The 19,217-nt window shown below is 38.9% G+C and overlaps 1 protein-coding gene across 1 annotated transcript in view; it reads left to right on the top strand.

Annotated features, from left to right (window-relative positions):
- LOC134654065 (monocarboxylate transporter 4-like) overlaps window positions 1-19,217 on the top strand; it is a 71,274-nt gene that overhangs the window by 41,327 nt on the left and 10,730 nt on the right. Inside the window, exon 5 of the mRNA XM_063509479.1 lies at window positions 18,264-18,382. Coding sequence (XP_063365549.1) covers window positions 18,264-18,382 — 119 coding nt within the window. The remainder of the gene's footprint in view (window positions 1-18,263; window positions 18,383-19,217) is intronic.

Below are 19,217 nucleotides of genomic sequence, written 5' to 3'. Positions count from 1 at the left end.
CGTGCCCGCGCTGCGGCGGCGCGAGCTCGACACGCGCGCCATCAAGCACCACTTCTACCCGGAGGGGGGTTGGGGGTAACTATCAACAATACTAGATGACTAGCTGCGCTCGCTGCACCGCACCGTGCCCGCGCTGCGGCGACGCGAGCTCGACACGCGCGCCATCAAGCACCACTTCTACCCGGAGGGGGGTTGGGGGTAACTATCAACAATACTAGATGACTAGCTGCGCTCGCTGCACCACACCGTGCCCGCGCTGCGGCGGCGCGAGCTCGACACGCGCGCCATCAAGCACCACTTCTACCCGGAGGGGGGTTGGGGGTAACTATCAACAATACTAGATGACTAGCTGCGCTCGCTGCACCGCACCGTGCCCGCGCTGCGGCGACGCGAGCTCGACACGCGCGCCATCAAGCACCACTTCTACCCGGAGGGGGGTTGGGGGTAACTATTAGCAATACTAGATGACTAGCTGCGCTCGCTGCACCGCACCGTGCCCGCGCTGCGGCGGCGCGAGCTCGACACGCGCGCCATCAAGCACCACTTCTACCCGGAGGGGGGTTGGGGGTAACTATTAGCAATACTAGATGACTAACTGCGCTCGCTGCACCGCACCGTGCCCGCGCTGCGGCGGCGCGAGCTCGACACGCGCGCCATCAAGCACCACTTCTACCCGGAGGGGGGTTGGGGGTAACTATTAGCAATACTAGATGACTAACTGCGCTCGCTGCACCACACCGTGCCCGCGCTGCGGCGGCGCGAGCTCGACACGCGCGCCATCAAGCACCACTTCTACCCGGAGGGGGGTTGGGGGTAACTATCAACAATACTAGATGACTAGCTGCGCTCGCTGCACCGCACCGTGCCCGCGCTGCGGCGGCGCGAGCTCGACACGCGCGCCATCAAGCACCACTTCTACCCGGAGGGGGGTTGGGGGTAACTATCAGCAATACTAGATGACTAGCTGCGCTCGCTGCACCGCACCGTGCCCGCGCTGCGGCGACGCGAGCTCGACACGCGCGCCATTAAGCACGACTTCTACCCGGAGGGGGGTTGGGGGTAACTATAAACAATACTAGATGATTAACTATAGTCATCCAGTCCACTAGGACGGATGAGGATAATAGGAAGCGCCACCGCCCGGAAGAGGAATAATGGATTTAAATATGAATATATGTACTTGTTGCCTTGTTGCAATCTAGAAATTAAAGAGCGCACATGGAGCTTACGTTTTATTACCTGCGATCATCCTGCGATGAACTCGCTTCATTTTGTGTAGGAAAAAGGAAGTGATTTATCTAGGAATTTAGTCACATTTAACGATGGCTTTCACTAAATTGTTAGTTGTTAGCCAAGTTATAAAATACATATTTGTATACTTAAATTAACATTAATGTTGAAAAAAAAAATACTTTTAGGAAAGTGCCTATGCCAAAATAATAAATAAATTCAAGGATCTAAAAAATTTATTTTACTTTCATAGCTACTACGGAAAAACAAAACAATCTGCATAAATGCAATAAACAAGTTGACAAGTTATCAGAGCTGTCCGTCGATGTACCGCGCGCTTTTGAATACCTTTTTTCAGGCTTTAGAAGTGCAAAATAAAATCAAATCGCCCGGCATTCAGCATACGCTGCTACTGCACTAAGCCTTTTCCTGCACACGGCCATTCCTTCCCATTCGTGACTATTTGCGCCCATTAATTTCCAAGTCCATTGCGCTATCAGATTGGAGGTCGGCCAACGCTTCTGCAATTCACTTGCTAATAGTTACGATAAAGAACAATATTGATCATTTTACACGAAAACCTGCACGGATAGGATGGTAGCGCTTTTATCACATATCGCGTCAAACGTCACTCTCGCACTTTAACTACATAGTAGGTACAGTTGACGTCAAAGATATGTTTATATATTTGTCGCCTTATAATTAGTGTCCGACCGAAGGTTCGGTTTCGGTTTCGGTTTCGGCCAGTTTCGGCCAAAAAATCATGTTTCGGCTGTAGTTTCGGTTTCGGCCAAAAAACGGCCGAACCTTTCGGCCGGGCCGAAACTTACGAAATGGTACTTCGGACAAAGACCAAAAATTGGGGAATAAGTAGGACAACAATATTAATACCTACATATACTGATTCATGTATATTAGGTACAGACATTAATTGTTTTATTATAAAACACAATTCCACTAATGAGGGCGCCACTGGACGGTTGACGCAGTCTTAAGAGGCTATCAATACATAAGTGAATGAGATAGCACTGTCGCATGTTACTGGGCCCTGGGCAAGATAATAATAAGAAAACTAGCCTCACTTTTTACCTCAATTTACCATTGGTTTGTGTTCCACATGTCCTCTACTTCAGCTTAGCCTTTGGCCTCGCTGCGCCATGCTCGGCCTGCGGTCTCGCTTTTGAATCCAATGGACATTGGTTGGAGTCTGTGCTCAACTACTTATCCTGAAGCCTTAAGCACGGCTAGGGCTTTGACTTCGCATGAAAGTTCGCCTCAATGGGGCACTTCGGACTTTTCGGCCCAGGTGAAGATCAGTACCCGGCCTTGCGATATTGTTAACAAAAAATTTCGCGCTCGCTGCGCTCGTGTTTTTGGTTGACCCTGTGTCTACATGTTAGCTTGACTAGTGAATTAATAAGTAAGTAAGTAAGTAAGTAATCATTTATTGTCAGATTGAATAGAGTTAGACCAAGAAAATTCTGCAATGATTTTGATAGCATACGCAGTGCAACTAGTGCAAATGTTATTTATACTTACGTCATAATTTCATAGAAGTTTTGACGTTTAAAATAACACTTGCACTGCGTGTGTTATCAACTTATCAAATCGTTGCAGAATTATCTTGGTCTAACTCTAGTAATTTTCATAAAAAACTGCTTAAGTAACATTTGCTGCACAAACAGTAAGCTGCTAATTTCAAGGACATTGGGTGTTGACGGCCCCATAATATGTGTGTAAAAGCGGTTTTATTACATTTTTTCAACGATTTTAACAAGTCTACAAAAGTTTCGGTTTCGGTTTCGGTTTCGGCCGAAACTAGAGCCAAAGCCGAACATTCGGTTTCGGTTTCGGCAAAAAAACATGTTTCGGTCGGACACTACTTATAATAAAATAATTATACATATAGGATGAATCGAGTTACTTAAATTGATTGGAACAAAATACAAAATACACATAAAATAGTAAATTCGTTTCAGGGAAGCCATATAAGTTTAGTTAAGTAATACAAAAAGTTTTCAATTAGAATTTATGTATTAGGTGTATTAGTAAGTAGTGTGACTACTTATAAAAAATGATACTTTAAATAATTTGCTTTGTTTCCAAAATTAGAATTTTGGTATTACGTCAAAGTGTTAAAGGTATTAAATCACTAAACTCAATGTTAAATCATTTTATATTTGCATAATTTTCCTGAGAGTTGAATTAAATTTGTGCTTAAGTAATAACTTTCATATCTGTCAGTCTGTCACAAGTTGAATAATTTCTAACATCAACAGTCAGATTTTTCATTATCATTGAATTTAGTCTACTGGTCATGTCTTTTCATGGCTACCGATGAATTTGATAGTCGTTATCTCGAATTAAAAATAGTAATTAAACTCAAAGTGACTCTTATACTTGAGTATCGGATTGGAGAGTTCAATTTATAGGTAAGTGGTGGGAATATACCTAATAATCAGTGATCGTTAATTTTCCAGCAATTTTGGTGCAGCATAGTAAAAATAATATAGCATGGGAAGGTAATTGATTACTTACATAATTACCTATCTTTTGCCAGGAATAGGTTAAGATATATTTCAGGGTCTAAATATTTGTAAATCTGATTATGAAAAGGGCTGTCATAGTTTCGAATAAGTAAAAAAATAAAACTGTGCTCGGTTTCATTTCTAGAAAATTTACCTACGTTTTATCAGTGTTATCACTCACTCGCGGAATATAAAGATTTTATGTACTTAATTGGTTACATAAAATCGTTATGACTGACGATGTGAAGATTACTACAGTTTCACACATCATTATTACCTAACCTCTAGTAGGTAAGTAATGAGTAGTCGAGGTTATTGAGATCTAATATTGCGTATAAAACCATGAATTAAGTAAAACGACTGAAGCAAACTTACGAAGATTACGGGTGCTCATTGAATTGAAATTGATCCCTCTGTTTGTTTATTTAAATGAATTCGCGGTATTCGATTTCCAATCGAACCAAACCCGTGGACGGCATGAGCCTCACGTTTAACTATTTAAGCCCCTAAACTTTTATTTGTTTCCCAGTGGGTGCCCGTGGTAATGGGAGTTTGAGCTTGTGTTGTACAGTTTCCCTTTTCGAGTATTTTACATATTAGTTAAAAAGTATGCCTTCACGCTTGTATCAAATATTGACTTCACATATTTCAAATTGTTAGGTAGGTAAGTATAGTACAAGCTAGCTAAGCTGTGACTAGGAACAAAAGTACCGCATTTATTGCTGAACGGACCTAAGATACCCAATACGCATGTCAAGTACATATGCGTCTGTATGTGTGTGTGCGTGTGTGTGTGTGTGTGTGTGTGTGTGTATAGCCCACACCAAATAAATCCGTCCTTGTATCTTTCCTATTCGAGCGTTCTCAGAAGTATTTATTTTAAGACGATTGGATTCTTGTCTATCACAGTATTCCCGGTTGCCAAATCGCGATTGATAAAACAAGTTTGGAGAAAAGCTATTGTTGTGAAACTGAGGCTGGAATATGGAGTCAGATTTGGATTAAATATAGGTATCAGTGATATGTAAACACTTTTGCACCTTATACCGCTGTTATATAAAAGAAAAATGCCTAAAGGTACCTACATATCTTTGGCGTCGACAGGTCACGCAACTTCTCGCCAATCAGTGGGTTCCTTTTATGATCCCACCTATAAATATTTTATATAGGTATCCGGATGCATAAAACATTAAAATCTATGCTCTGTATTGTATATAATATATATATATATATATATATATATAATTATTTGAGAAACTGGCTTAAACTTTTGCAAGTTTTTTAGCATAAACGCACTTTCACCCGAAATAGTGCTTAATCCTAATCACTCTAATCAGCGTTATAAAGTTAACACAGTAAGGTAATATATATTACACGGTTTACCTGTCTTGGGATTCAAGGGGTAACAGACAGCAGACAGACCAACCTAACAACCTAACTATTCGGGCGGGATCGTTGGTAAGGCTTGACAAGTTGACATACAGCACGAAGGTGAATGACCCTCGCGACGCGACAACACGCGTCAGAAATGGTGCTGTTCGAAATGTTCTATTTAAGATAAGCTGACATATAATGAGCCATTATAAATACAATACATTCTAACTTTACGTGTGTCCCGTTGGATAAAAATCTGGCAAGTTGTAGTAGTCAAACGCTTTATTGTAAGGTTTTTTGGAGTCATTCGGTAAATGGACTGGTTCCGGAATCATAAAAATCTCCTTATTTTCTGATTCACTGGCAATAGTAGTCTAGAAGTCACGTTGACTGACGTGCCGTTCGCTCCGGGCGCTAGCAGTGGGTAGAGGTAAGTAGGTTAGGTTAGGAAAATACGTAATGTAAGTTGCGATCAAATTTCAGAATTAACTGCTGCTTAACTGCTGCTTGGTGACATAAGTTTAGAAAAAAAAAACATAATATGAAAATTATATTTCAATTCGCCCAAAAACCCATCGGAAATACTTTCATGCCTTACACCTTATATAGCTACCTATTGAATGACGCAGCTACTACAACTACAACTCACACAACGATATACAAAAACAAACTTCTGTCTCGTACAAATAAAGTATTCATTGAAAATCATTTAAAAAGTTTGAGTGCCTACTCTACTCTGTACATAAGTTAACGACGTCAGCATCTTTTAACTTTCCTAATTTCTTAACAGAGTGTTTAATGATGAACCCTTCAGTCAATTTGGGTTTTAATTGCATGCTTGTATTGGGGAATAGATCAAAGAAGATTAAGTAATAATGGACTTCATTCAAATAAAGCAGTTTGGTACTATATTATTGGTATTTCGGGAAATATACTTTTCATTTCTCATGCACTGAAAGTAGAATTGTTTATCTATGAAACGAGCTCAAAGTGTTACGTGTCGGCACTAGGGGGCCTAGTCAAAATGACAATCGTTGATAGAAAACGCTAATCGAAACTTGAATAATGTATGAAAATGTGACTTTTCGTAGCATCTGACATCCCGATAGATTTTTCCTTTTTATCGTGGTTTTAGGAGCCTACTAAGACTGAAAAGTGTCGTATTCCTCTGTGTTCCCGTTAACGTATTAAGCCGGGTTCACATTTGTCTGTCGTGTTGTGTTGTGATGCTCTCTGTCGTGATGGCATACTGTTCACATCTATATGACGTATTATGATGCATTATGACACATTTTTTATCAGTTCTGTCTTGGCTCTCATTCAATCAGCAGCTCCTCGTCCATACTTGATGCGGTTCTGACGCGTCACAACACAACACTGGCGCGTGCCCACTAGTCTGATGCGCTGTGTCTTGTCGCTGCACCGCCCCCCGCACCTCACCCGTCCTGACGCGGACCGGGATCGCTTGTAATGCGACACAACACAAGCCGTCACAACACACGGCATCAGAGAAATGTGAACGCAACCATATTAAATGTATGAAACCGATACCGTTCTGATGCATCACAATTCACAACACAACACGACAGACAAATGTGAACCCGGCTTTAGACTTGCGCAGGTGAGCAACAGCTAGAAAGTATACGGCCGCACTAAATTATTTGTACAACATTAAATGTTATTTACAGTTATTTGACATTATTCATGTAATTCCCGAAAACGTAATGAAGTATGAGATAACAGTAGATGCCTTTTAACATGACATGTGTGTGTTAGGGAGATCCAAGTGCAATTTTTCGTGGCGCCATAACCTTTGGCCTATGATCGGCTAGATGGCGTTGATTTCAATATTTACAAATTAACACATATCAGTGAACGAATAAGGATCAAAGTCAAATGGCGTTCTAACAGTTTTAATCGCCTATCGAAAGATGGCGGTAAATAGTCAATAGTCAATAGTCAATAGTCAAAATATACTTTATTCATGTAGGCCTAGCAACAAGCACTTATGAATCGTAACATACTTATAAATTATCTTAAGCTAATTATCAGAGCAATTTATTGATGTTATTATTCCATAAGAATATTGGATTATTATACAAATCAAATTAAACACAAATTAAATTAAGAATTTCACAAAAGGATCGTCAAACATGAAAAAAAACTGTATAAAAAACACTAGTCTAGAATGTTTCTAGAATAAAATCTAAATGTCAAATAAATAAATAAAAAACACAAAAGAAGTATGTCCATCGGAATATCAATTTCCTCATCATTAATCAATCATACCTAAAAAAATAATCATTTCGAATAACAATTAATCCCACGTTGTTAAATCATTCATGTAGTCTTGTGTGGTATAATACGCTTTAGAAATAAGTTTACGCTTTGCATAATTCTTAAATTTATTAATAGATAATTCAGTAATATGGTTTGGAAGTTTGTTATAAAATCTCACACAATTACCCATGAATGATTTTTTAATTTTATGGAGCCGAGTGAAGGGCACTGCGAGCTTATGTTTATTTCTAGTATTAATATTATGAATTTCACAATTTTTTCTAAAATTTACAATGTTTTTATGTACATACAGAATATTCTCATAAATGTATTGACAGTGCACTGTCATTATGTCAATTTCCTTAAATTTATCTCTAAGTGAATCTCTATGGTTCATTTTGTATATTGCTCGAATAGCCCTCTTCTGCAGAACAAAAATGGTATTTATCTCTGAAGCACCACCCCACAGTAAAATACCATATGCCATAATGCTATGGAAGTAACTAAAATATACTAATCGAGCTGTTTTCACATCAGTTAACTGACGGATTTTGCTCACTGCAAAAGCTGCAGAACTCAGTCTATTCGAAAGAGTATCAATATGGGGACCCCACTGGAGTTTAGAATCTAAAGTTATACCAAGAAAAACTGTACTATCAACTAATTCCAATTCCTCATCCTTCACAATGACACTTGTTTGCACATGCCTAACGTTACTACTAGTGACAAACTTAATACATTTAGTCTTTTTCTCATTTAACAATAAATTATTAACATTGAACCAATTTACTACTTTTGAAATAGCATCGTTTACATCACTGTAAGCTTGTTGCTGTCGTTTGACTTTGAAAATAAGTGAGGTGTCGTCTGCAAACAATACTATATCATGGTGGGTCTTTACAAGGAATGGCAAGTCATTTATGTAGATAAGGAACAGGAAAGGCCCCAATATTGACCCCTGCGGTACACCCATAGAGACCAATGACCCCGGTGATCGCTGTCCACTCACATCGACCCTTTGTATTCTACCATTTAAGTAGGACTTAAGTAAATTCAGTGCCGATCCTCTAACTCCATAATAATGAAGTTTCCTGATTAATGTTTCATGACAAACGCAGTCGAAGGCCTTAGACAAATCACAGAAGATACCTAAAGCATCTCGTGACTCCTCCCAGGCATCGAAAATATGCTTAATTAGCTCAACACCAGCATCGGTTGTTGAGCGACCCCGTGTAAAACCAAACTGCTTATTATGCATTAAATTATTAACGTTAAAATGTCGTACTAATTGAGAAAGAACTAATTTTTCAAAAATCTTGCTAAATGTTGGTAGCACAGATATCGGTCTAAAGTTAGTGGGGTCAGAGCTGCTACCAGACTTAAATAAAGGAGTTACTTTACTATGTTTCATTAGATCAGGAAACTCGCCGCAATCAACACTGTTGTTAAATATAACTACCAAGTCAGGCGCTACAATTTCTACTAAGGATTTGACAGCATGGACAGAGACTCCCCAGAGGTCATTAGTTTTTTTGACATTAATTGATTTAAACGCCTTTATTACATCTGAGGTAGAAACATGTTCAAAATGAAGGTCTCCACAACATTCTGGAGCGTTATGTTTTAATAATGTAACAGCAGATGAGGGTGATGAATTTAAATCCTTAGTTGTGGATACTGGTACCTCGGTGAAAAATTTTTCAAATTCTGTAGCTACTTCTAAATTGGAATCTATAATTTTGTTATCAATATTTAGTTTAAGTTCTTTAATTGTGTGTTTCGAGCGACCAGTCTCCACATTTATTACTTTCCAGGTTGCTTTAATAATGTCGGAACTACTTTTTATTTTCTGACTTAGATAATTTCGCTTAGCTATATGACAATCTACTTTAAACTTCTTCGAATATTCCTTGACATGTTCTTTAAATTCATCACTCTGATTAAACCGCCGTTCCTCATACAAGGCATACAGTTCACGTCTTCGTTGATGTAAGTCCGCAGTAGCCCACTCACTAAAAACTGATGCACCATTAACTACGACCGATTTTGAGGTGAATATCGCATTATAATGTTCCATAAAAGTGTGAAAGAATGAATTATACATACTATTAGGACTCATATCGGAAGACAAAAAGGGTAGCGCCTGAACTAAACTTTGCTTCATTCTTTCCACGCGGTCCGAGGTTACTGGTACAAAAGTTATTTGTTTTCTCATAGTATTTTTCCTTAATGCCTCAAATACCATTAATTGACCTAAGTGGTCTGATTCTAAATTGCTGATAACTTTTTTAGTAATAGGAAAAATATCAGTGAAAATATTATCAATACAGGTTGCACTAGTAGCAGTCACTCTAGTGGGCTCCATAAACATGTGGTTGAGATTACAAGATTTGAAAAGATTCAATAATCTACAAGACATTGTTGAATTTTCCAAAATATTTACATTAAAGTCGCCGCATATAAGCAATTTCTTACTAGAAGATGATATTTTAAGTAGGGCAGATTCCATTATGCTTTCAAATAGTTCAAAATTACTTAATGGCGGCCTATACACACAGACAACAATAAATTGCTCCAATTCTACTGCACTTAGTTCTATAGTCCGTTCAACAGACATGGATACAATGTCCTTACGTTCCTTAAATTTTAACTGACTATTTAATATAATTAATGACCCACCATGTATGGAACTAAGTCTGGTGAACGAACTTCCCGCCTGGTGATTATTAAATTGAGGCATTAATTCATTATTATTTAACCAATGTTCAGTAATACATAAAATATCAATATTAAAATCATTCAAAAAAAGTTCAATCTGTAAATCTTTACCTCTAATACATTGAATATTTTGATGCACCAGGTGGATATACTTTCCATGTTTGCAGTATTTTTCATTATATTTATTTAAAACTAAATTGCCAGAGACAGAATCTTTTGTCTTAACAGCTAGTTTAAATCATTGGTTATGACTGGAACCAATTCCATGTTCATACTGGGCTGCTCAATAGGAGCAGAATTGACTGCCAAATTCTTGGCAGAAATGTCAAGTAAATAGGATAGCGATAAAGCTATTTGTCTTTTGTAATAATTTGAAAGGCAATACTTGCCTTTAGTCAAAAACATCATAGGCATATGGTATTTACTAACAAAATTGTTAGTGTCAATTATCCTAAACTTACTACTATATGTACAAAGATTATATAGAGATATATTTAACTTATGTCTAGTGGTATTTTCTGCCTCTGACATTTGCTCACAATAGGGGAATGTGAAAAAAATAATTTCATGTACTGCCAGTGAGTTTAACTGTTCAAAGTATTTAATTAAATTACTTTTGTTCACATTACCCCTATTCCCCATAAGAATAAGCAGTGTTGTCTTAGAATTAATATTACTGTCATTTAAAATTTGTCTTAAGATATTTTCAAAACTACTATGAGGCAGACAATTGCTGATTGTACTAAGTCCCTTTAGGTAAAAGTTTAAAAATGAGCCCATATTGCTTCCAATTTCATCACAATACATAATAACATTAGGTTTAGGTGTGCTTTGTTGTGTAGTGTGGAAGGAGCTATTATCATTTATTTGCTCGTGTGGTAAACCGTCACACAGGCTTGGGTCGAGTACACTGGTCGACAAATGTTCAGTCACTTGCTTACAAACACATGACTGGGCATTGGTCAGTGACTCAAACCGCTCTGAATTAAGCTTAATCTGGGATATTAAGTCATCCATGGCCAAAGAATATTCATTAATCACCTTTTTAGAACTGTCATTTATTGTTTCTAGGGATTGTATTGAATCCTCCAAACTCTGAATTTTTAATTTTAAAGTCTGTGTGTCGGTTTCATATTGTAATTGACTATTTTCTAACTGAGCAGAATACAAATCTAACTTATCCACTAAATTAACATTAATTTTACAGAATCTCAGTTTTTTTAAAAACAATTTGTTTATTTTTGACAACTTTTGGTTTTTTTTCATGAGCCTATTTAATTTAATATATTTCTTTAGTTTGTTTCCGCTGCAATTTACTAACCTTGGTGTGGTAGTATCATTGGCTAAAACTGTAGTGGCCACAGGGTTTTCAATTGGTGCGGCAACCAACTGAGAGTCGGGCCGGACCAGTTCTTCGAACAAGGTCTGAGTGTGTGCCGCTGCTGCATTGTTTTGGGCCTCCTGTAGCTCATAGATTTGTTCGTGGGCGTCGTGCAGTGCTCTCTCCAATGAGTTGATGTCCTTCAGGGCCTGCTCATACGCAGCACTACACTCAGTGAACCTGTCAACCATCTCCTGAAGCCGGGCCCGCTCTGAATTTACATTATTGTAATCAGTTTCTAACGAACACAGTTCCTTTTTCAGCTTATCATTGCTATTAATTACTAATAATAGTTCCTTCTCACTGTCTTCCCTTTCACTGAGCAATTGAGCACAAGATTCCTTGGATATTTTCAACTCCAGCAAGGTAAGTTGGAGTTTATCAGTCTCCTGCTGGCGAGCTGCTGCAGCTGCTCTGCGGGTTAGCATTGTAGATGGTTAGGCAATTTATATTAAACCCAAAATAAACAAGGAATCGCTTACTCACGCCAAGTGATATTTAGGTACTTACATGAAATAGTGACGATTGACTGTGTCTACACTGTGTTCTAACCCTGTACAATGATTATTATAAACACACTTGGTAAATACTAGTGATAAAAAACCAGAAAGGATTCTAAGGCGAACACAGGTTTCAAATTTATAACCTCTAACGGCTACAAATCTGAGATATTACAAGACACTTGTAAACGTCACTAAAGCACTTCACTTATTATTTATACATATAACTTAATGTTAAAACTATTTAATTCACACTTATAATGCTTAATATTACATGAAATATCATTAAAATTAAAATAATTACAAGGGACCTAGCAAAATCAGCTGCTTATCGTTTGACAGCCGGGGTTGCCACCCCTAAAATTACTGTGGCTACATAATTTACCATGAGAGTAACTCTCTATAAAATCTATTCTCTTTGTTAGAACTAAACTTCCATCGGCTAAAAGTTTTTATTAATACCGACTTACTTATAAGTAAATCCGGAAGCGTATCGGCTAACTCATCAGGCCCAAATAAATATTTGAAGGCGAAGTATCAAAAACTTTGGCGGCTTACTCTTCCTGCTGACTTAGCAACCAATTTTCCACTTCCACGAACCTAATGTTTTATTGATGAACAGGAAACATTGCAGTAATCCTGTGGGAGTGTATAGTTTTTTATAAAACGATTGTTTAGCGTACTTATAGGTTTAGTCTAAGCAAAGTACTAACCTACTAGGTATAAAAATTGTGTAAAATGTTCGAAAAAAAATTAAATATTGCACTCCCGTGTCAATAAAGTCTGTTCTTGTGACTGCTCTAAAATGCCTACCTACCAATACTTATAAATATATACATAAAAATATTTGCTAAAAATAATATACGTCATAAACTCATAATTAAACAATGGCAAAAAAAAGTTTATGAGCTTGTTTTTACTTTTTTAAACCGAATTTAGGTATGTAGAATAATTACATTGGAATTGGCGGGATGCTCGAAAATATGTATCTTTAGATATTGATGAGAAACTTGCCTATTGTAATATTGTGTAGACTGTATTTTTCTTAAACCTACTATACCTAGTCCTTAAATTACCTACTTACTTATTGAAAAAAAACTAACATCCGCGATTTTGAGGTCATGTATTTTTTATTATTTTTAACGTAAAAATTTAAATTTTCCTTGTACTGATAATCTGTTGATGATAATGATGATATTCAAAACAATTTGGTACTAGAAAAATATGTTGGACAGTTGCGTCAACAGGTCAACACCTTAATCCTTAAAATCCTTAGATACAGTTTTTCCCCTCCTTCTGGCAACCAACTTTCCTTTGTTCACTAAATAACGCTCGTAAATCTATTGTAGGCTATATTGAACAGAAGTTAACACGAATAATCCCATTAGATGAAGTACAGCCGATAAGTTAGCAGTGTCGCGATTAAGTGTGGCCTGAGTGGACGCTCGAAGCGGAGCGTTCGGCGGGGCGTGCAGCGTGGCGTCGGGCTCCCAAGGGATTTGAGCAGCGTGCAGGCCGCTACTATACGCTTGCATTTGTTTAACATGCACGCCGCACGCCCCGCCCCGCTGCACGCCCAACTCGAGCGTCCACTCAGGCCTTACAAATATATGTACTTTACAAACAAAATTATTTAAACTAAGTGTAAGGCCTGAGTGGACGCCCGAAGCGGAGCGTTCGGCGGGGCGTGCAGCGTGGCGTCGGGCTCACAAGTGATTTGGGCAGCGTGCACTAAGGCTGCTCCTATACGTGCGCATTTGTTTAACAAGAGCGTCCACTCAGGCCTTACACTAAAACGTTTATTAAGTATTGATTTTCATGATTATCTATGTGTTATACGTATAAAGGCCTGTGCACACCGGCTGCGTGTGCGTGACGTGCACGTGTGCGTGCGGCGTTGTAGTATACAGATCCTTATATGAGACGGCACACCGCTTGCGTGACGTGTGCGTGTGCGGCTCCAACATCCAACAGTGCACGTCACGCACACGCAGCCGGTGTGCACAGGCCTTAAAGGCCAAGCCACACCGGATGCGTGTGCGTGACGTGCACGTACACGTACGCGTCCCGCTGCGTTGTAGAATACGAAAACACATAAGAGAGGACACACCGCTTGCGTGACGTGTGCGTGACGTGCGCGTACGCGTGACTTGCACGCAACGCAGCTCCGACGAGACAAACCGGCTGAGTACTGCGTGCACGCGTCCACGCAGCGGAGCGGCAACGTCGCTTCGTTGCGTGCAGTGATGACGTTGTGTTTAACTGCGAATACTGCGATCCCTATGAGAGGGCGAACCGAGCAGGTTCGGACACGCACAGCTCGGTGCTGCATAGGTGCTGTGCGTGTACACGCGCAGCTCGCTTGTATTTATTTACAACTCGGTCGGTGCGCGTGCTGGTTTTTAATATGGATTTAGTGATAAAAGAAAAACTAATTAAAATCTTTCGTCAATACGAATGTATATTTACAACATAGCACAAAGATTACAAAAAAATACGTCTTATATAAATAATTTGGCCTGTGGGAACAAATCGATGTTAGGTATTAACCAGGCATGTTATATGTGTAATAATTGCAATGGCGGCATTAGGTGAACTGCTTCCATTTGCAACGGGAGTCACATGATGTAGGTACTGTCGCAGGAGTATTTTATTTTACTGCACGCATGACTGAGCTGCAGCGTGCACCTGCGTGGCGTGTGCAGCACGCTGCGTGGCGTGCGCTGCGTGACGTGCGCAGCACCCCTGTCACGCCACGCAGTGTGCTGCACACGCAGCCGGTGTGGCTCGGCCTTTAACCTATGTATGTCACCGACACGTAATATAAGAACCTCCATATTTTGATATTGCAACGTTAAGATAAATTGCTCAATGATGTCAACTACATAATTAACGTAATAGTTCAAGCTTCCTAGAAGAGTCTCGCGAGCAAGAACCGCAGAATGCAGACCGTTTTAATTATGGCTTGTGAGCACTTGTGACATAGAATATTTATGATTGATTGAGTAGGTACCTACACTCACTGTCATACCAGGCCATGCAATAAGGTCGACAATTTTTAAATCTTTTATTTTGCTTATATACAGGGTGACATTTAAGTCGTGATCAGTAATATGTTTTTCTAACTCCATAAACAACGAGCAATTTAATGCCCCCTACTCTTACTAGAATCAGACAAGTTTTTTTTTTGTCATTTATTTTACTTTTACAAGTGGCAATGTGGTATTTAAACAGCTTTGTAAGATATTTCAAATGAAAAATTAAGTAAATTTTATTTCTAACTGGGACAAATGACAAAATTGATGTCAATGACAGTTCCGATTCAAAGAGGCGATTCGATTTACTAATTTAAATATCTTAATAAGCCGTTTTAATATCCTATATCCACTTATAAAAGTAAAATAAATGACGAAAAATAAACAAAAAAATAAAAATAATCTTGTCAGATTTTAGTAAGAGTAGCCATGAAATTGCTCGTTGTTTATGGAGTTAGAAAAACATATTACTGATCACGACTTAAATGTCACCCTGTATATAATTTGCAATGTTTGTATAAGATACGAGTATCTCTTTTAAAATCTTCTATTTTTTATTATACCTTTACCAGTGCCAGTGCCGAGGTGTCTGAATTAACTGCAAATGTTGAAAGTTAATTATCATAAAACATTTTTCAACTAAAATTACTCGCTTGAGACTATAAACAGTAGAAAATCGATTACTGGAAAACACTCAAAGTGTACTTTTTCCTTTTTTCACTATTAGTAAACCAACAATCGTTAAAAGAAGTAACTCGTGCATTTGTTAAACATTTAACACAATGCAAAAATACTTAGTTCGCAAAACAAATTCGATCTTAGAAAAGTATGCAAAGTAGAATTCTGAAAAATACTCACCAGTTCAGGTACGGCTACCATCAGTTTGTCACTGACATAAACGCCGTCGAGAACGTAATTTACTTTCTATAATAGGTACATCTCGCTCGTACTCGCATATTAGTGCAAACGAGATGTATAGAAAGTAAAATTACGTTCTCGATAGCGTAAATGTCAGTTTTGACACTGTCAGTGACTCATGCTACGGGCTCAGATATTACTCTCTGCCACGATCAAGTTAAGTTTATTCAAATTGAGCCCCTCCTACGTGCCTAGCGGCCTAGCCAAGGTGACAAATCGCTATCGCTTCGCCATCGAATGGCTTTGTGTCTCTCTATCACTCTTCCCTATAAGTGTTACAGTGACAGTTGCGTTTCGATCGCTACGGAGCGTAAGCGATCGGTATGTTGGCTACGCGGCCTGAGCAGAAGGAGTGCATTAAATACTGTAACAGTTAATTGATTCTTGAGCTTCAGAGGTTTAAAAGAATTAAATGAATCCTGGAATTCTAAATTTAAATGCAGTGCGTTTTGAACGTTAAATACCTACCGTTCAAGTCGTGTTTTCTTAGATGTTTTCGTTTTTAGGGTTCCGTACCCAAACTTTGAGTATATAGCCTAAGGAGATGTGATAACGTAAACTCTTTGAACAAATTTTTTCACCACTTTAAGCGGGGGGCGAGGTAAACACCTACAGCACACCACCAAAAGATAAGTAACTCAACAGACACAGATTTTGCTGTTGCGACAAACGCACACTACAATAAAATTCAACACATCAAAAATTACACGCATACAGACAGAGTTTTCACATAACTATGCAGCAACATACGAACATAATAGTGATGGGTCACATCTGAAGAATGAGTCAAATCAGTTTGATGAATGAACTGAATTGTCTTATACTATTTATTATAAAATTGTATAAGTGAAAATTTTGTACATTGAAGATATTAGGTAGCCAATAAAATGATTGTTTGTATGTATGGTTGTCTGTATTTATGTGTCTTTGTGTCTTAGCCCGCACGCACAGCTAAACTGTGGAATGAACTGTCGCCCGCGGGTTTTCCGGGTTTATAGAAAACTAGCTTTTGCCCGCGGCTTCGCACGCGCAGGAGAGTTTTTTTTTAATTTTGGACCCCCATTTCACCCCTTTAAGGGATGAATTTTGAAAAATCCTTTCTTAGTGGACCCCTAGACCTTATAAGGAACCTACTTGCCAAATTTGGACTTTCTAGTCCCAGCGGTTTGGGCTGAGCGTTGATTTAAGTCAGTCAGTCAGGTCTTTCACGTTTATATATATAGATTTGAATTTCGCGCCTTTTTTTTACTGACATTATTTGCTTGATCAGCTATATTAAACAAACTGCAGTGATTGAATGAATGAATGATTCATTCAATCATTCAAATGTTGAGTCGCTTTTTTGACTTTGTCACATCCCTTAAGACCGATTCGTCCCCGTACCACTGTATTCATGTTTACATTTTTCTGTCGTTTATGTATCGCAACGGTTTTTTCTTTAAATGGAGATTGTACTTCAATATACATTTAATAGTTAGTATAAATACTTATTTATGTTAGGAAACGCAATCTTGTTGCGAATTTGAGCTATCAGATCACCTTTTACACGATAATACTGAACAAGTCACCATTTTTTAAGAGAAACGTCTCGCGACACGGAACGATGCAAAATGGCGGTGAAGCGACTTCAAGTAGTTTTATATAACGTGTTTGAACAGTTGACCAATGTACTTTGCCGGAGGGGGTCGCCCGTGTATCACATCTCCTTAGGCTATATACTCAAAGTACCCAAAGGATAAAGACGTTACGGGACCGTATTACTAAGACTCCACTACCCGTTCTGTCTGTCTGTCACCAGGCTGTATCTCATGAACCGTGATAGATTTTCACAGATGATGTATTTCTGTTGCCCCTATAAAAATAAATACTAAAAAATACAGAACCCTCGGTGGGCGAGTCCGACTCGCACTTGTCCGGTTTTTTTTATACATCTCCTTAATTTCCTTAAGCGAGAGATAAATGTTAATAATTTAATTTCCAAATGGCAATAGTACCTACCTACCAATTGTATGACTGTGGGTTATTTGTAAACTTTTAGGTATGAGGCTGTAATACCTCAAAGCCGACAAAGAGTTATTATTTTGATCAAGATCGTGAGCGCTAATAAATGCGTAATAATTATGTGTTTTGGCGATCGTTAAATATGTATAGGTACATTAGGTACTCCGCCCATGAATATAAAGTAGGTAAGCAAAATGAACCCCAGTACGCCCCCGCGCACGGTTCGTGTGCCTATTTTAAGATGTGTCGTACCAAGGTCGTACCAGCCGTGCAGAACTAATCGCAATTTTTATTTCAGATGGATCGTGTGCGGCGCCGCATTCCTGGCGCACCTCCTGTCCACGGGGCTGCAGCTAGCGTACGGCGCGCTGCACGTCTACGCCCTCAAACATCTCGGCCCCAACGCCGACCACGCCGGTAAACATTCCCTCACACAAACACGGGCAATCACGCATCATCAGGCACCAACCATCTTAATCTAACCAAAACTATAAAGCAACGCCGCTCCACACATTCGAATAGACGGATAATCACACCATAACAATCAACGTTGCCTCAAAACCACTATAACGTTTGTATCATCACGTGTGAACCTATTTAGGGTTCACTGCGCCGAATACAAATGACAGCAATCAATAGAATGCGCAAAACACGAAGCGTCTCCCAGATGAACTGTAAGATTGGGGAAAAAACATTTTGAAAGCGTGAAACAGACCGATGAGACACTGCGACAGTCGGAACGGAAAGTAATTTATCAACGGAGCCCTCCGGAAATACTTAAATAAACAAACAACGAGGATAAGACTTTTCTTCAATATCAACCTAGCGAATCTAAAATATGTATTGTCTGATTGTACTCGTAAAGACGTTTTTATGCAAACGACGCCCATTAAGTAAACTTCTCACATGAGTGCGGTGTTGCTGTTGGCATCCATGTAATTAGTAATTTTAATTACCGACCGCCATTACTGGTGCCGGCATTGTTTAGCACCGGGAAATATAAATCATTTTTGCTAATCGTAAATAATAATGTATTTCTACTTTACAAACTAATTTATGTTAACAACCCGCAGCGTCGCGTTTCGACAAGCATAATTTAAGATCGGGGAAGTAAATGAACTTTCCTAGTCACCGGTATTTGTGCACCGACCTGATTTATTGAATTAATTTTCCAAGATTCACGACCTGGGCTGAATATTAAGAGGCAGAAGTAATTTCGGTTATGAGCGCGGTCTTTGTTGTCAGTCGTGGG

This window comes from Cydia amplana, chromosome 14, assembly GCF_948474715.1.
Source record: "Cydia amplana chromosome 14, ilCydAmpl1.1, whole genome shotgun sequence".
In the NCBI taxonomy this organism is placed as follows: domain Eukaryota; kingdom Metazoa; phylum Arthropoda; class Insecta; order Lepidoptera; family Tortricidae; genus Cydia; species Cydia amplana.
The sequence above is the reverse complement of the archived record's forward strand: the minus strand, read 5'-3'. Positions and strand labels throughout refer to the sequence as shown.